Here is a 15,260-nt window from a genome sequence, read left to right as displayed (position 1 = left end):
CTTGTGAGGATACACAGATTGCACCGTTTTGTTTTAATTAAATGAACCCTCACAAGGAGGAGTAGCTTAAGAACCCTGCAAAGAAAGAAAGAGTGTGTTGAAGATAACACAAATCCAAGTAAACAACAAGAAAATGGCACTGTCCCTAATCTGATATATGCTTACTATCAGATATATTATGAAGTGAGAAACAAAGACCATCTAATCAGATCAGACAATAAGTTGGCAAAAACAAATTTAGAAATTATCAAGAGGACAGTGCTTTTTTCTCCACTGGTGTTTACGGTAAGCCACACTCTAAGTGTATATTAAGCCTTGAGATATTAGCAAATGATAGAGGTACACTTACCTATAACTTATAGATAAATAAATATAGTACTTATATTAGGTACATGTACAAATATTTTTACTGCTGAAGTTGTGTGATTGAAAAAAATTGAAGGCCACTGTATTAGGGAACTAGGCTTGCTTTAAGAAATCCTGGCCCTTTAAGATAACGTTCTCTGTCACGTGGGCAGAAGCAGATGGCTGGTCTGTGTGGACCCGAGATCAAGGACTTGTTGCTTATTTACTTACAAGCTGCATTTTTAAACAACGCTATCTGCATGCTGGTATTCCATGAAGAAGCTCCCTGTGTGCTGTGAGCCTTTGGAAAAATAATTCCATATTTTATAACAAATAACCATTGAAAACCGTACAGTAATGGGAAATACTGAAGTGTAGTTTTATATAATTTTGTCTTCATCTTGTGAGATTTAATTTATATTTTTAAAGTCTCCTGTCTCCTATATGTGTTATTTTTGTTTGTATCTTTTCTTAGTCTGACAATGATTTTTCTTTCTGGGGAAGAAAATTTACATAACCGCTCCATATGTAAAACAGTGTTGCTTGGTGAGTCATGGTCACAAAAAGTTCCTTTGGAACATGTGACTGAATCTCTGCCTCAGCCAGTTTTTTTTTTTTTTTTTTCCCATGGCCTTCTTTGACACTCTAAGCCCAGAAGCTCCCCACTCGCCTGGCCCCTGCTCTATGAAGGCCACATCAGGTGTTACTGGCTTTCCCAGCTGCCTCCTGGCCCTCGAGGGTGAGAACAAACCTCTGGGGACAGGGCAAGAGGTCACCCTTTGAGCCATCCCTGGACCTTGTGAAGCAGGTGCCACTTCATTCTAGGAGTTGGAAGGGAGAGATGCACCAGTCTCCTGCCTCAGCCCTGGAATCCTGATCAGGGTGTGATGCGTTGCTACCAGTCTGCTCAAGAATCATCTTTCCATGGGAGGTGGGGAGTTCAGTGGTGAGTCACTCAAATTAGTCTCTGCTGTTTGAGCACGTTACTTAGGATTAAGTATTGTCAGTTTGTTTATTTATAAGTTGTTTGTTTATTTATAAGTATTGTCAGTTTATTGACATTGTATGTCAGTTTTCTCATCTTTAAAATGGGAATAATAATGCCTATTTCATGGACTTGTGAAAGATGAAATGAGAATCCATATAATGCATTTAGCCTGATGGATATAAGTTGTTAAAAATGTGCGTTACTGTCATCATTATCACGTATTATATAACCAGACTCAGTCTCCAGCTGAATAAGTGGTAGTGGGGGGAACTTCGTGACTGAAGTAGAATTAAACTCTGACCATACCTATTTAGAGGGGTGACCATCTCTCACCCTGAAAATAATAGGATAACAGGATTTCATACTATTTCTCCCACTTAAAACAACCTAAATATAGTCTATAAAAATAGGCTTTGGGAGCAGATAGACTTGGATTCAGATACCAGCTCTGCCACTTACATGATCTTGGGCAAGTCACTTAGCCTCTGTGACAATCTGTACAGGGTTTTCATACAGTGATACTGAGTTTGAGAACATGATGTAAGCATGACATCCAGAAGACCGTCTGGCACTTAGTGGGATCCTCATATATCGTCCCTCTTCCCTTTCTTAATAGCCATTAAATAAATCAAGTAATAAATACCTATACTATGAAAAATGAGGATATCTTTATTGTTCAGTGTCTTGAGGCCCATTGTGATACTGTGATATAAGAAGAAATATACATTTGGTTTTTGTCCCTGGTAGAGTGTTTCCTTGGGTTCTGTGAGCCATTATAGCAAATTATCGAATCCCAGGAGGGGGGTTGTGGGAAGCCCTGATCTGTAGCCAAGTTGGGCAGAAGTGTGGGTAACCTGGGGACACACTTCTTGCAACTGGCATCTGAAGTGGAGAATAGTCTTGTGGGACTGAGCCCTTAACCTGCGGGGTCTGCACTAACTCCGGTGGTTAATATCAGAACTGAGTTAAATTGCAGGGCACCCAGTTGGTATCTGCAGAAAATTGGAGAATTGCCAGGTATGAAAAACCCTCACATTTGGTGTTGGAAGTATTGTGAGTAGAGAAACAGTTTTCATTTACCCGTTAGGAATCTCCAATCAGATGGAGACACTTGTAGACATTGATAGAAGAATAAGCATTTACTGAACCCTACTATGTGCCATGCACTGGTTAGGCATTTTGTAATTTCATGTATTCTTTAAAACTCTGTGAGGAACATGTTAATAACACAACTTTATGGATGAGAGAACTGAAGTTTAGAGAATTTAAGACCTTATCCCAAGTCAATCTGGTGGTGAAAGTCCACGCTGTTCCTACCTCCTGCTTCCCTGCATTGCTCCAGATCTCTGGACCAACAGCTACTACATCTCTAAAGGAAAACACCCCCCTAGTTACAGGCATTGGTGGTTAAACCAGAACCAGCATGATAAAGTGGTCGTTTGGAACTCTACAAGCCTAGAGGACACCTCATGTCAGTGGCATAACCCCGGGGCCCTGGGTAAGAAGAATATGCCTAAATTTCCCCAGCCCCCAATCACAATAACTTCCAAGACACAGTCACCCAGCCAAAGCTTCTATCTAGCTCTCTTATTACCAACCCAGTGATGACCCTGTCTATTTGATCCTTTAGTGGTGGAATTCGGGGCCAGTTCTCTTACTAGGGCACAGAATCTTGCTGTCAGGACCAGAGACAGCAGTTCTCTGGGATTTCATTGATGAAGTTCAGTTGGTAATCCAGGGCAGACTTTGTCAAGAAGAAAGATGGAGAGAGAAACTTCTGTAATGACCTCTAGCTATTAAATTTGACCACCCGCTGAAATCAATATCCCCTCAAGTTAATCCCAGACGGCCTAAATCAGTTACAGTCAACTACAATTTACGTCACACAGCAGCCACTGGGAGGTACAGAGAAGCAGGGTGCGGGGAAGGTAATGAGCACAGGCCCACATCAGGACCCAAGCAGATCATTTCTACACTCCTGGGACTGTTGCAGGATGAAATTCCCAGCCTTCTTTTTAAAAATGAAAATACCCTTTTCTTCTGATTTTAAAATAATGCATGCATATTACGATTGTTTTTGTTTTAAAATCAGACAATAAGAAATGTTTAAAAAAACAAAAATTTAAAAAAGCAAATGAAAATCTCACCCTTACTCCTGCCAACTAGTAATAACATTCTGTAAATCCTTCCACACATTTTTTTTGTTCGTATACCTCTAGCCTCCCCCTCCAATAATTGTTTTAAAAATAGGACTGTACTGTGATTTTATTTTATCACTTCTAACATATCATAAGTATCCACCCAAAGAATACAGATCTCTGTTGCTGTTTTAATGGATTTATGATATCCATTATAGAGATGTACTATAATTTGCTTAGCTATTCCTCTCTTAAATGGTTTCCAGTACCATGATGATAAATAAAGCTGCAACAAACACACTGGTACATCTTTGGTAAATATTTTATGTTGTGTTCAGGTCATTAACCCTGAACTTAAAATTCCACAAGACTTCAGGAACCTCAACCTTACTTTTGTGCACTCCCTTGATAAATTATGGCTAAAACATTCATTCACTCATTCATTCATTCAACAAATATTTATTGGGTGAACATGTTCCAGACACAGGCCTATGCTCTGTGGAGATGCAGTGAGTAAAACAGACAAAAATCTCTGCCTTCAGAAAGCTCGCATTTAGAGGGATGAAATTAATGATAAACAAAATAAATGATCTTGTGTAACAAGGTGGCAAGTGTTAAAGAGAAAAATAAGCAAGAAAAGGGGAATTTCTTCTATAGTCATTCAGCATTTATTCTCTCTATCATCGTGCTATTCAGTTTAATTCAATAAACATCTGTCGAACCCCTACGTTATGTTCTAGGTTACTGTTCTAGGTATTGGGAATGGGGCATGTAGAGCTGAATGAAGTATGAGTCCTAGTGTAGAGAAGCTCACAATTATTTTCTTCCTTGTGACTTAACCATTTCATCTGTGTGTGTTTTGTCTTCACAACTAGATTAGAAAACCCTCAAGGGCAAGAGTCTGTGTTTTATACTTCTCTTGTGTTCTCTTGAGCTTTTAGCATAATGTTTCTTTTTAACAGAATTAATGGTTAATAGGTGCTTGTTATGTACTGTACTTGTGGAATAGAAATGGCCTTGGTCAGTTCAAACTGATATGGCTCCTGTGAGAAGGAGTATAAAGAGCTTTTTAATTTTTATTTCAAATTATTCTGATGCCATTAATGATATATAGAAGGCAAAACACATAGTAAACTTAGAGAAGATAGTAGAGCCCAGAATCAAATCGAAAATATTTTTCCACTTTTAATATAAACCGTGTTTTCCAGGAAAAAACACACACACACACACACACATAAATTGGGGAAAAAAAAAAAAGAAATGGTGCTGGTGGTTTTGAGAGATGACAAACTGGGTTCTGATGAACCAAGAAAGATTCAGGGTGAAAAAAAGGCACTGATTAACATCCAAGGTTAATGAGAAAGCTACCTATTTAGATCATGATGTTGGCATTAAAAAAAAAGAAACTTGCTCTAAATCATGCATTAATTAAGTATAGTAATATAGATATGTTAATGTTAAATACAGTAATTTTAGCTCTATTGTGCAAAGCTGGTTGAATAAGTAATACCATTTTTGAAAGAAAAACAAACAAAGCAGAGACACGTGCTGGGATTTCACCTGGCTCTGTGTGGCTTGTTTAAACTGCCCCCCACATCGGACTAATGCACACCAAACCCTGCCTGAAGGGGGCGCTCTAACACTCACTTGCAGTTCAAGGCCTTCGCTCTATAAAGTCCCTCAGTTCTTCCAACAGACCCTTGTTTTGTGCTCTTTCCCACTTCCTGGCTATCTTCTGGCTGTTTCATCTCTCATTAAAAAAAAGAAAAAAAACCCTGCCATACAAAGTAGGTAACTCAAAGTATGAAGTGCTGCAGGATAAGACAGGCTTTATATCTATCATGATGGAATGCCTAATATTTGTCAGGGATTGTATCCTGCCAGCTACATATATTATTTCTAATTCTCAAAGCAACCTTGCAAAAGGAGCAATATTGTCCCCATTTTGCAGAAAAGGACTCTGAGGTTGAGAGATGTCACAGTGTAAGTATGCACACTGCTCCCTGTAGCTGCCTTTATTTTTCTGTTTATTTATTATTAGTACCATCATATTATTGTCATAGTTGATGTCATTCTGGCAGAAGTAGTATAATTTTAAAATATTTCTCTTTAAATTTAACACTCATTTCTCCCCCATGGCTTCTCTCAACAAAGACTCTGCCCATCCAGGCTTGGAGGGTTTCAGTGAGGACCTGTAGGCGCTTTCTGGTATTTTCTGGCCTAGCCCTTTGAGCTGAGTAAGACCTGGAACAGGTGAAGCTCCCACAAGGCAGATCCCAGCTGCCTGCAGGACCAGGCAGGGCTTTTGACTCAATTCTCATCCTTTAAAAACATTTTTTTCCTAGCTTTATTGAGATTAATTGACATGTAACATTATGTAAGTTTAAGGCATACAATGTGATGATTTATTACACATATATATTGTGAAATGATTACCACAGTAAGGTTAGTTAACACCTTCATCATTTCACATAATTATCTTTTTTGTGTGTGTGTGTGGTGAGAACATTTAAGATCTACTCTCTTAGCAACTTTCAAGTGTATAATAAAACAGTATTGTTATCTCTAATCACAATGTTGTGCATTAGATCTCCAGAACTTATTCATCTCATAACTGGAAGTTTATACCCTTTGACCAATATCTCCCCATTTCCCTCGACTCCCAGCCCCTGGCAACGACCATTCTACTCTCTCTTTCTATGAGTTTGGAGTTTTTAGATTCCACATATAAGTGAGATCATACAGTATTTGTCTTTCTCTGTCTTATTTCACTTAACATAATGTCCTCAAGTTCCATACATGGTGGCACAAATGGCAAGATTGCCTTCTTCGTTGTTGAGTCATCCTTTCTGATTGCATTTCTCCTGGCACATCCCAGATGGAGAGTGATATAAAGCCCCCATCTGAAGAGTGATATAAAAACCTCAGAATGAAATGGACCTTTTCCCAGTGTTCACCACAGCACTTGGGGCCCAGTAGGTACCTAATGATTTTTGAGTGGACGAATGACACTATTTACAGAAGTGTCTTACTAACTTTTGAAGCCTTTCTCACAGAATACAAACATAAATTTCAGAGTGGCTATTGTCTGGACTGACATGGAAAACTATGAAGACAAAATTATTGAGTCAAATCAGCAATGTGGCTGACTATGCCGAACTGAGGCCTAATTTAGGGGAGAATTCCTTTAAAAAATTAGCAAAAAGTTATTCTATTTAGTATAAAAACTTCTGCCATTTCCCTAGAGTCAATCGTGGCATCAGGGAGAAGTCAACCCTATATTTTTGACCTCTGTGATTCTATTATCAAATCCTTCTTTCTTAAAAAAATTTTAAGATTATGTAATACATATGTATTATAAAAATAGTAGAAAATACTGACAAGTATGAAGAAGAATTGTACATCACTAATAATTCCACCACCCATAAATAATCACAACTAACATTTTGGTGTATTTCCTTCTCCCATTTTCCCATGCATGTAATGTATATGCATTACAACAATGAAAACACGCACAAAGTTTTGCATCCTGCTTTTTTCACTTATAATAATACAGTATTTCCCCATATCATTAAATATCCTTAAAATCTTGATTTTAGTGGATGTAGAATATTTTATTGTATTTTTTTATTTTATCGCATAATTTATCATGGACTTCGTCAGGCATCGTTCTGACTCTTTGACTGTATAAAGGCCCCACAATGGATAGCTCAGTGTGTAGTTACTGTACACACCCATGGTTACTTCCTTTTGATCTTCTTCTCATTTTTAAACTCCACGCTCAGCTACTTCTAAGGCAATAATTTTTAACCAGTGAGACATGGCCCCTCGGATGGGATGGCAAAGAGCAGGATACATATAATTTGAAAAGCCTTACTTGAAATTTCCATTGCATTATTTTTTTATTAAGATATTTAACTGTTTGGAAATTATATAGCAAAATGTGGGATTTTATTTTTCTAATGGGGGAATGGGTTAAAAATGCACATTCATTCAAAAATACTTATTGAATACTTACCGCATGTGAGGCCCTGTGCTAGACCCTGGGGATCGAGCCATGACGAAGACAGGCAGGCTGAGAATACATACTACGGTTTGCATAGAACACTTTTAAAGCCTCTAATGGCCTGTACAGATCATTTTTCTTTTCTTTGTCAATGTTGTTTGGAGCAAATCAGATTTGTGCTGAGATTAAAAGGGACTCTATATGTTCAGTGCCTGGCAGAGTGCCTGGAATACAGTAAGTAGGTCTTCAGTAACTGCAACTGCCCTCCACCTTCCCATCCCCTCAAAACAAAGGTTTCATTCATGTTGGTGGTTGTGTTGAGTCTCACGACTCAGTCTGAGACCCAGCATGCAGGGGATGGCTGCTGGCCAGAACTCTTCCCTACAAACATAGAATCTTGGTGTCATCAACACCAGACTCTTTCTAAGCTAAAATCAATATGACTTGGTTTGAAGGGTCAGTCATTTATAGACTTTGGGGTTCAATACTAGCCTGTGATCCTGGGTGGTCGGGCTTCTGTGAAATGTTCTCTTTGAAATCATAATGGAAATGTGGGGGTCATTCAGTGTTACCTTTGCATTTTACATCACTATTAACTCTCCCTTTAAACCTCAGAGTTGCTGATGCTCAGTTTCCCAAGATCATTTCTTGCCTTGGGAACAACTTCTCATAACCTTGAAAGAGATTTGGCCATTTGGGGGAAGATGGAAAGGTGATGTGATGGAAAAGGAGGATGTAAACTGTCCTCCTTTGATAGGCCAACTCTCCCCACTCCCCACAGAACTCAGGGGAGAAATACAAGATTATTGGGGAGAGTCAAGTTCTCATTGTGAATTTTTTTCTTTTCCTTCAGCATACAACCCATACATTTTCTCAGAAGGAATCTTGTCTCTTATGTACATTGTTTTTCAGTGTGGGTCTGCTGCAAACAGAGCTGGAGCTGGATAGCCAGGCACCCCTGCAGAAGTTCACCCAGAAGGTTAGTGGCTTATTTTGTGAAAGTTCTAGTTGGTCCTGGTGACCCATAACTTCTTGAAGATATTGTCCTCAGAGACTGAAAGTTAAAAAAATCATTTTCTGGCCTCGATGAAGTGAACCAGAGACATATGTTTAGAGAGACTGTTGAACTCAGAGCCGGGTTATAAGTAAGGAAAAATGTTATCTACCTCTTCTTACCTCCTCTATTACCCTTGGTATTCTAGATATATTTGTTTCTCTTTCTTCAGGGCATTTAAAATTTAAAAAAAAATCTTTTTGAAATCCCATCATAATACCATGTTTCCTAAAGTAAATCTAACCTAGCATGAAGAAATTATTAACAAAGTTTCTTTTATCCACATTAAAGAGTATTTGAAACATTGATCTTCTGACCACCCTTGATAAATCACGGCCATCTGGTAAGTCTCCAAGGTGGACTTACTACTCGTTGAATACATGATATACTCTGTACTTCAATAGAGCAAGTTTGGACAGACACAGAGCTGTAATGGAAAATGAAGCAGAGGGATTTATATGCCTAATTAAAGTAGCAAACTCTCAAATCCAGACCCATAAATTGACTTGTAGAGTTCTGATTGCTGGAAGAGTTGCAAATAAAAGCAGTTTGAGGTGAGAGATCATTTTTCTGGAAGCAGGTGAGCCCAGTGATTTAAAAATTGAAAGCTTTTACTCTTAGTAATTCCACTTACAACGAGAGTGTAAATTTTATCTGAATTATAACTATATATAAATCTGATTTATGAAAATCTGTCAAAAGAATCCTAGACTCTAAGAATCAGTGGCAGCTATAGCTTGAGAATCATAGGATTATTTAGCTAATAAACTCTAAAGTATATAAGACATAGAATTTAAAATTTGTTGTGTTTGGATAAAGTTATATATAAATAAAAAAAGGAATCTGGAAAAATAGTGGACCTCAAACAAGAGTAACAATTTGCATTCACTGGTGTCATCCACACAAGGCCATAATACATTTGTTTTCTCTTTCATTTTGTCGTTCTGAAAATACTTTTCTGATTGATAGCTGGTTATCATGTCCTGTGTTGCTCCATTTTATTATCATTTGGGGCCTTTCAAAGGATAAAAGTGCTTTTTAATCACATCGGTAACATAAACCATAATGACATATTTTTTTCCTTCACAAATGCGTAAAGACTGTGAGTACCTTACTATCCTGTGAGCTCCTTTCGGACAGAACCATGCCATTCTGCCCTGGGTGCCCAGCTCCGAGCTCAGTGTGTGGCTCCGTGAGCATGAGTTCATCCTCCTACACTGTTGGTGGGAATGTAAGTTAGTGCAACCACTATGGAGAAGACTATGGAAGTTCCTCAAAGAACTAAAAATAAGAGTTACTGTATAATCCAGCAATCCTTCTGCTGGGCATCTATCCAGACAAAACTATAATGCAAAAAGATACACAGATCCCTACATTCATAGCAGCACTACTCACAATAGCCAAGACACGGAAACAATGTAAATGTCCATCGACAGATGAATGGATAAAGAAGACGTGGTACATATATACAATGGAATATTAGCCGTAAAAAGAATGAAATAATGCCATTTGCAGCAACATGGATGGACCCTGGAGATTATCATACTAAATGAAGTAAGTCAGACAGAGAAAGAAAATATCATATGATATCCCTTATATGTGGAATCTAAAATATTACACAAATAAACCTATCTATGAAACCGAAACAGACTCACAAACACAGAGAACAGAGCTGTGGTTGCCAAGGGGGAGGGGATTGCGGGGGATGAAGTGGGCCTTTGGGGTTGGCAGATGCAAGCTATTATATATAGGATGAATAAACAACAAGGTCCTAATGTATAGCACAGGGAACTATATTCAATATCTTGTGATATACCATAATGGAAAAGAATATAAAAAAGAATGTATATATATGTGTAACTGAATCACTTTGCTGTACAGCAGAAATTAACACATTGTAAATCAACTATACTTCAATAAAAAATAAAATAAAATAAAAACACGAGTTCACATGAATTAAGGGAACCAGAACATCCTGGGCATTCCTTGGTCATCCCTGAGCCTGAGGAAAGCAATCGATTGGGTTGTCCTGTCAGGTGGGAAGTATCAGAAACCGTGCTGGGGACAGTTGTGGAATTTGGAGGTTTCGGATCTTCAGTACCACAAGGGCCTCATTTTTTGTAAAGTGAGAAAGAGATTTGGAAACAGAGAACCTGAATAGACAAAAATGTAGAACACAGGAAAAATTCCTAGACAGTCGATAAACTTGGTGGCAGGAAAGAAATGTGATCCTTCCCATACAGCAGAAAGTCTTCAGCTGTTCTCCTTCAAGGTTGAGCAACTCCCTGACTGCCGGAGGGAAGAAGGATAACTGGGGGGAGCTAATGGGCTCCCTATTATCAGCTGTAAACTAAACACGTATTTGCTTCCATAAATATTTGGCACGTAGTAAGCAGGGAATAATGATCGGGTCCAAATTACTCATCTGTTCCTCTGTAAGTGGTAAAGTTAGCATCAGCTGATGCAGTCAGTGAGAATCAGGTCTGATACAATCAGCAGGGGACACACCCTTGGTGACTGCAACAAAAAGTTCAAGGTGGCTTGTTTGGGATGAAAAGAATCCACTTGAGGTTGTCTTCTTGCCCTTCAGCACTGTCCCCTCTGTAGTTAGCCCTCAGACCAGCTCCCAGCCCTGCCACCTGCAGCTCTTTAAACAGCCCTCCTCCTCCGCAGGACCTCATAGCTACCTCTCATCACCCTGGCAATTGCAATGAGAACCCATGAATCACTTGCCGGGGTATGCCACAGCCTTTACCAGAGTGCCCTGGACAACCCCAGTTTCTTTTTCTCGAATATTCCAGTCTGTCCTGTTAATACACTAGTTCCATACTCTAGACAGACTTGGATTTGAATTTGCAAGACAAGTTGAAGAAGATAACGAAGCTCTTTAAGACTCAACATCCTCATCTCTAAAATGTGGGGTGACCACCCATCATGGGTTTGCCTAGGATGCAGGACTTTTAGTGTCAAAACCAAGAATGTCCCAAACAAACCAGGATGAGTTGGTCATCTTACTAAAACAGGAATAATAACACCTCATTTCTTGTGTAGATGAAATGTAATATTGTTTGCAGAGTATCTGTCAGGAGTAAGTATTCAATACATGCCAGCCTCTTACCTTCCTTAATCAATTAAAAGTATTTGTGAAATAAGGGTTTGTGGAATACCTGCGAGGTACCCCTCTAGGCACCAGGGGGCTGTGATCAAGTGAGGTCTGAAACACAATTTCTATCTTCAAGGTGCTCACAATCAGGTTGGAGATATAACATTAATGCATATGAAATTGATATTTTATTTACTTATGCTCTGTTCCTTTCCCAAAAAAGACTGGAGGAAGCTCAGAATAAATGATACAGATACATGAAAATAAGAGTTGAAGGACGACAGCCACATAATTAGAGAGACAGTGGTGGAACAATTATACTAGAAACCCAAGGCTAAGGAAAGCTATTCCGACTGAATCCAAAACAGCCAGGAACAAAACAAGAATAACACAGAGCAGACTGAATTAAACAGTAAATTATATGGTATCAGTTTCAGAAGTTCAAGGTAGTGGTCTAAAAGTTCAAGGTGGAGTTCAGTGATGATTTCCCTCAAACCAGCTGCAGTGATTATGGGCAGGATGCCTCCTGCATGCTTCCGTTTCCTCTCAAAAACAGGGAGAATGCTTCTCGTGACAAGACATCAACTATCGATAATGCATGTGTGTTTCCAAACTCTCCCCTTCTCCTGCCCACTAGGGAGGCTGTGTTGCCCAAGTTTCTCCCAGGGCACAGGAAAAAGAGCAAAGGCCTGGGGGCAGACTTTAGAAGAAATTTTTTCTCAAGAATTTAGGAGAAGAGAGAAGAGAGGGAAGGCTGTGGTGGGTGAGGGAAATAGATGAAAGGATTTTTAGGAAGTGTTGTCCAGAGTCATATATTCCCTTTACGGTGCTTGAGTAATTTTGGAAATTTCTTTTTAGCTGGCAGACTGTCTTCCTTTGATCCCAGCCCCACTCTGAGACATGAGCTGACGGGTGAATGAAGGAGAAGGCACTTTGCAAAGGCCACGTTTGAAGCTGGATCTGAATCCTCTCCTAGCAGCTCAGACCCTCTGCTTTTGCTCTTCAGTCAAAAAGGAAAAATTCAAAAGACTTGGACAATTGGGATTCTGGCTCATTGGTTTCATAGTTGTACATCTTTGGACAAGTTACTTACCCTGCCAAATCCTCAAATGCCTCATCTGTAAAATGGATTATTTGAAGAGAAATAAGATAATGTATTTGCATATAAAGCCCTTAGCACAGTGCCAGGCCCTCAGTAAATGTCAGCTCGCTTCTTTCCTTCCCCTTTTGCAATCCCATCTTTTTATAATGAGAATTGACAGTAGGTGGGAAATTCATTCCTCCTGGACCAGCCCTATGCAAAGCTGAAAGTCCCATGTCTCTCTCCTACCTAACTCTTCATCCAGTTACTCCCCATACCTCCCAGGTACACCCACCTAGGAGTCTACTTATCCAGAGATCTGCCTTTCCTGTGTCTGTCCCTTGGGTTTGCAATTGCTCCTTCAGGGCAGTGACCACAGCTTTCTGACTTGATGGGTAGCGTAGAGCACAAAATCAGACAGATGCTGTAACAGAACAAACCCTTCTATTGCTCTGCCATTGTTTTACAACTCTCATCTTTCCTCTACTTCATTCCCATGGTCTGGATCTAACACCTAGAATGGCTCCAGTTCTGAAGCTTAACACCCAACTTTCTTTCTGATAACAGCATCCCACCCTTGCAGCTCATTCACTCCCTTAACACACACTTTCAACCCCAGTGTGACCTCTGGTTCCAGAACTGCTCATTTGGCCCCCAACTCTTTTCTCCCTTTGGCTCTACTTCTTTTTTTACCATGATCCATCACTTCAGTTGTTCTCTCACCATTTCCCTTTACCTTCGTACCCCATGGCTGTCCATCTACTCCAGAACAGTCAGCCCTGGATCAGTCCAGCCACTTACACTCAGACCAATGAGCTCTGCTAAGGAAAATCGCATCACCATACAAATTCACACTTTCCAACCTCCCAGGGCTCAGTGCTGCTGGAAATCCTCCATGTGTCTTAGTGTTTCTCCCATCTCCTTAGCAACTACTCCATATTCCGCTTTTTTTCCCTTAAATCTACCCTTCCATCTTCCTCTGTCTCCTCAATGACCTTGTCCCTTAGTTCTATGGTGGGATCTGAGGGCTTCTTTCAAGGACTTCCTTGCACCCCTTAGCTGCTCAGAGATTTCAGCCTGGACCATCCTTTTCCTCTTCCTAATTCCCTCAGTGGAAGATGATCTCACTCCATCAATCATCCCAGATTTCTTTATTAAATTTCAGATTGTTCCACTCGATTGGCCCTGTTCCTTCAGTGTGTAAATTTGCTCACTTTTTTCTCCTCAAAACAATTCCTGTCACCACATTACTTACCCTTATCCCCAGTTATTGTATTATGGGTCAGGAGTAAAAATGTTAACAAGTGAATATCCACAGACTCTTCCCTTCATCCACCCTCTAATGAGAGTTCTGTCATTGCCATCTTGGCCTTTCCTCTCCCTCCTTCCGCAGGGGAAGGATTGTCTTTGTCTTTCCTTCTGTTGCAGAATCTGGGCAATGAGGTAAGAGGGGACTAGAAGGAACTCAGAGTAGCTGAGTGGATCTGCATGGTAAACAGCTGTGCCAAAGATGAGGAGGAAGATAAGAGAACTTGCCTGAGTGGGATTTCCATAAGTATTTTAGGGGAAGAGATGGAGGTTTTAAAAAATGTAGGCTCTCAGGTACCACAGTAGACTCACTGAACCAGAATATGCATTTTTTTCTTCATGATATGGATTTAACAAGATTCCCTAGGTAATCTGTACATTAAGGTTTGAGAAGCACACAAATTAACTAAAAACAGACCATAGGTATAAATATGAAAACCTAAGAATATCAAACTTCTAGAAGAAAATATAGGGGAAACACTTATGACCTTGGGTTGGGCAAAGAGTTCTTAGGTATAACAAAAAACAGAGCAAACAAAAAACTATGATCCATAAAAAGAAAAAAATAGATAAATTGAACTTCACCAATATTAAAAACTTTTTTACACTTCCAAAGACATGGTTAAGAAAATGGAAAGACATGCCACAGATTGGGAGAAAATATTTGCAAGTAACATATCTGATAAGAGACTTGTATCCAGAATATATAGAAAACTCTCAAAACTCAACAATAAAAACAATCCAAATTAAAAATGGGCAAAAGATTTGAATATACATTTCATTAAAGAAGATAGATGAATGGCTAATAAGTGCATGAGAGAAAACTCAACATCATTAGTCGTCATGGAAATGCAAATTAAACCACAATGAGATACCACTACATACCCTCTAGAAGAGCTATAAGCAAAACAATTGAAAAGACCAAGTTTCATGCCAGTGGGAATATAAAATGGCATAGCCACTGGAAAATAGTTTGGCAAATTCTTCAAATGTTACATATAAACTTAAGATAGAGTCCAGAAATTACACTCCTAGGATTTTACTCAAGAGAAACAAAAGTGTGTATCTACACAAAGATATGTATATGATAATAGCTCATAGAGGCATTATACATAATAGCCGAAAACTTGAAACAGTTCAGTTGTTTATGAAGGCAGGAATGCATGAGCGGCAGTGACTCTAGAGGTCACTGTCATCAGTAGCCAATCAGGACAGGTGCACAGGTGCTTAGCACTTT

At 39.3% G+C, this 15,260-nt stretch overlaps 1 protein-coding gene across 1 annotated transcript; it reads left to right on the top strand.

Annotated features, from left to right (window-relative positions):
- Nucleotides 1-774: 774 nt before the first annotated feature.
- Nucleotides 775-12,611, top strand: LOC307195950 (uncharacterized protein). Its single transcript, XM_079940599.1, has 4 exons — nucleotides 775-1,084; nucleotides 1,171-1,291; nucleotides 8,390-8,456; nucleotides 12,493-12,611. The coding sequence occupies exons 1-4, from the start codon at nucleotides 973-975 to the stop codon at nucleotides 12,529-12,531; spliced, it is 339 nt and encodes a 112-aa protein (XP_079796725.1). The 5' UTR covers nucleotides 775-972; the 3' UTR covers nucleotides 12,532-12,611.
- Nucleotides 12,612-15,260: the final 2,649 nt, after the last annotated feature.

This window comes from Stenella coeruleoalba (assembly GCF_951394435.1).
Source record: "Stenella coeruleoalba genome assembly, chromosome: 1".
Classification (NCBI taxonomy): domain Eukaryota; kingdom Metazoa; phylum Chordata; class Mammalia; order Artiodactyla; family Delphinidae; genus Stenella; species Stenella coeruleoalba.
Note: the sequence above shows the minus strand (reverse complement) of the source record. Positions and strands in the feature narration are given on the sequence as shown.

What these genes read in the sequence shown, in the direction of transcription:
- LOC307195950 (XM_079940599.1), top strand. Translation starts at nt 973, where the DNA reads ATGGCCTTCTTTGACACTCTAAGCCCAGAAGCTCCCCACTCGCCTGGC. An exon ending in CTGCCTCCTGGCCCTCGAGG is followed by an intron (nt 1,085 to 1,170) that starts GTGAGAACAAAC and finishes ACTTCATTCTAG; the next exon opens with GAGTTGGAAGGGAGAGATGC. An exon ending in TGCAGAAGTTCACCCAGAAG is followed by an intron (nt 8,457 to 12,492) that starts GTTAGTGGCTTA and finishes ATTTCTTTTTAG; the next exon opens with CTGGCAGACTGTCTTCCTTT.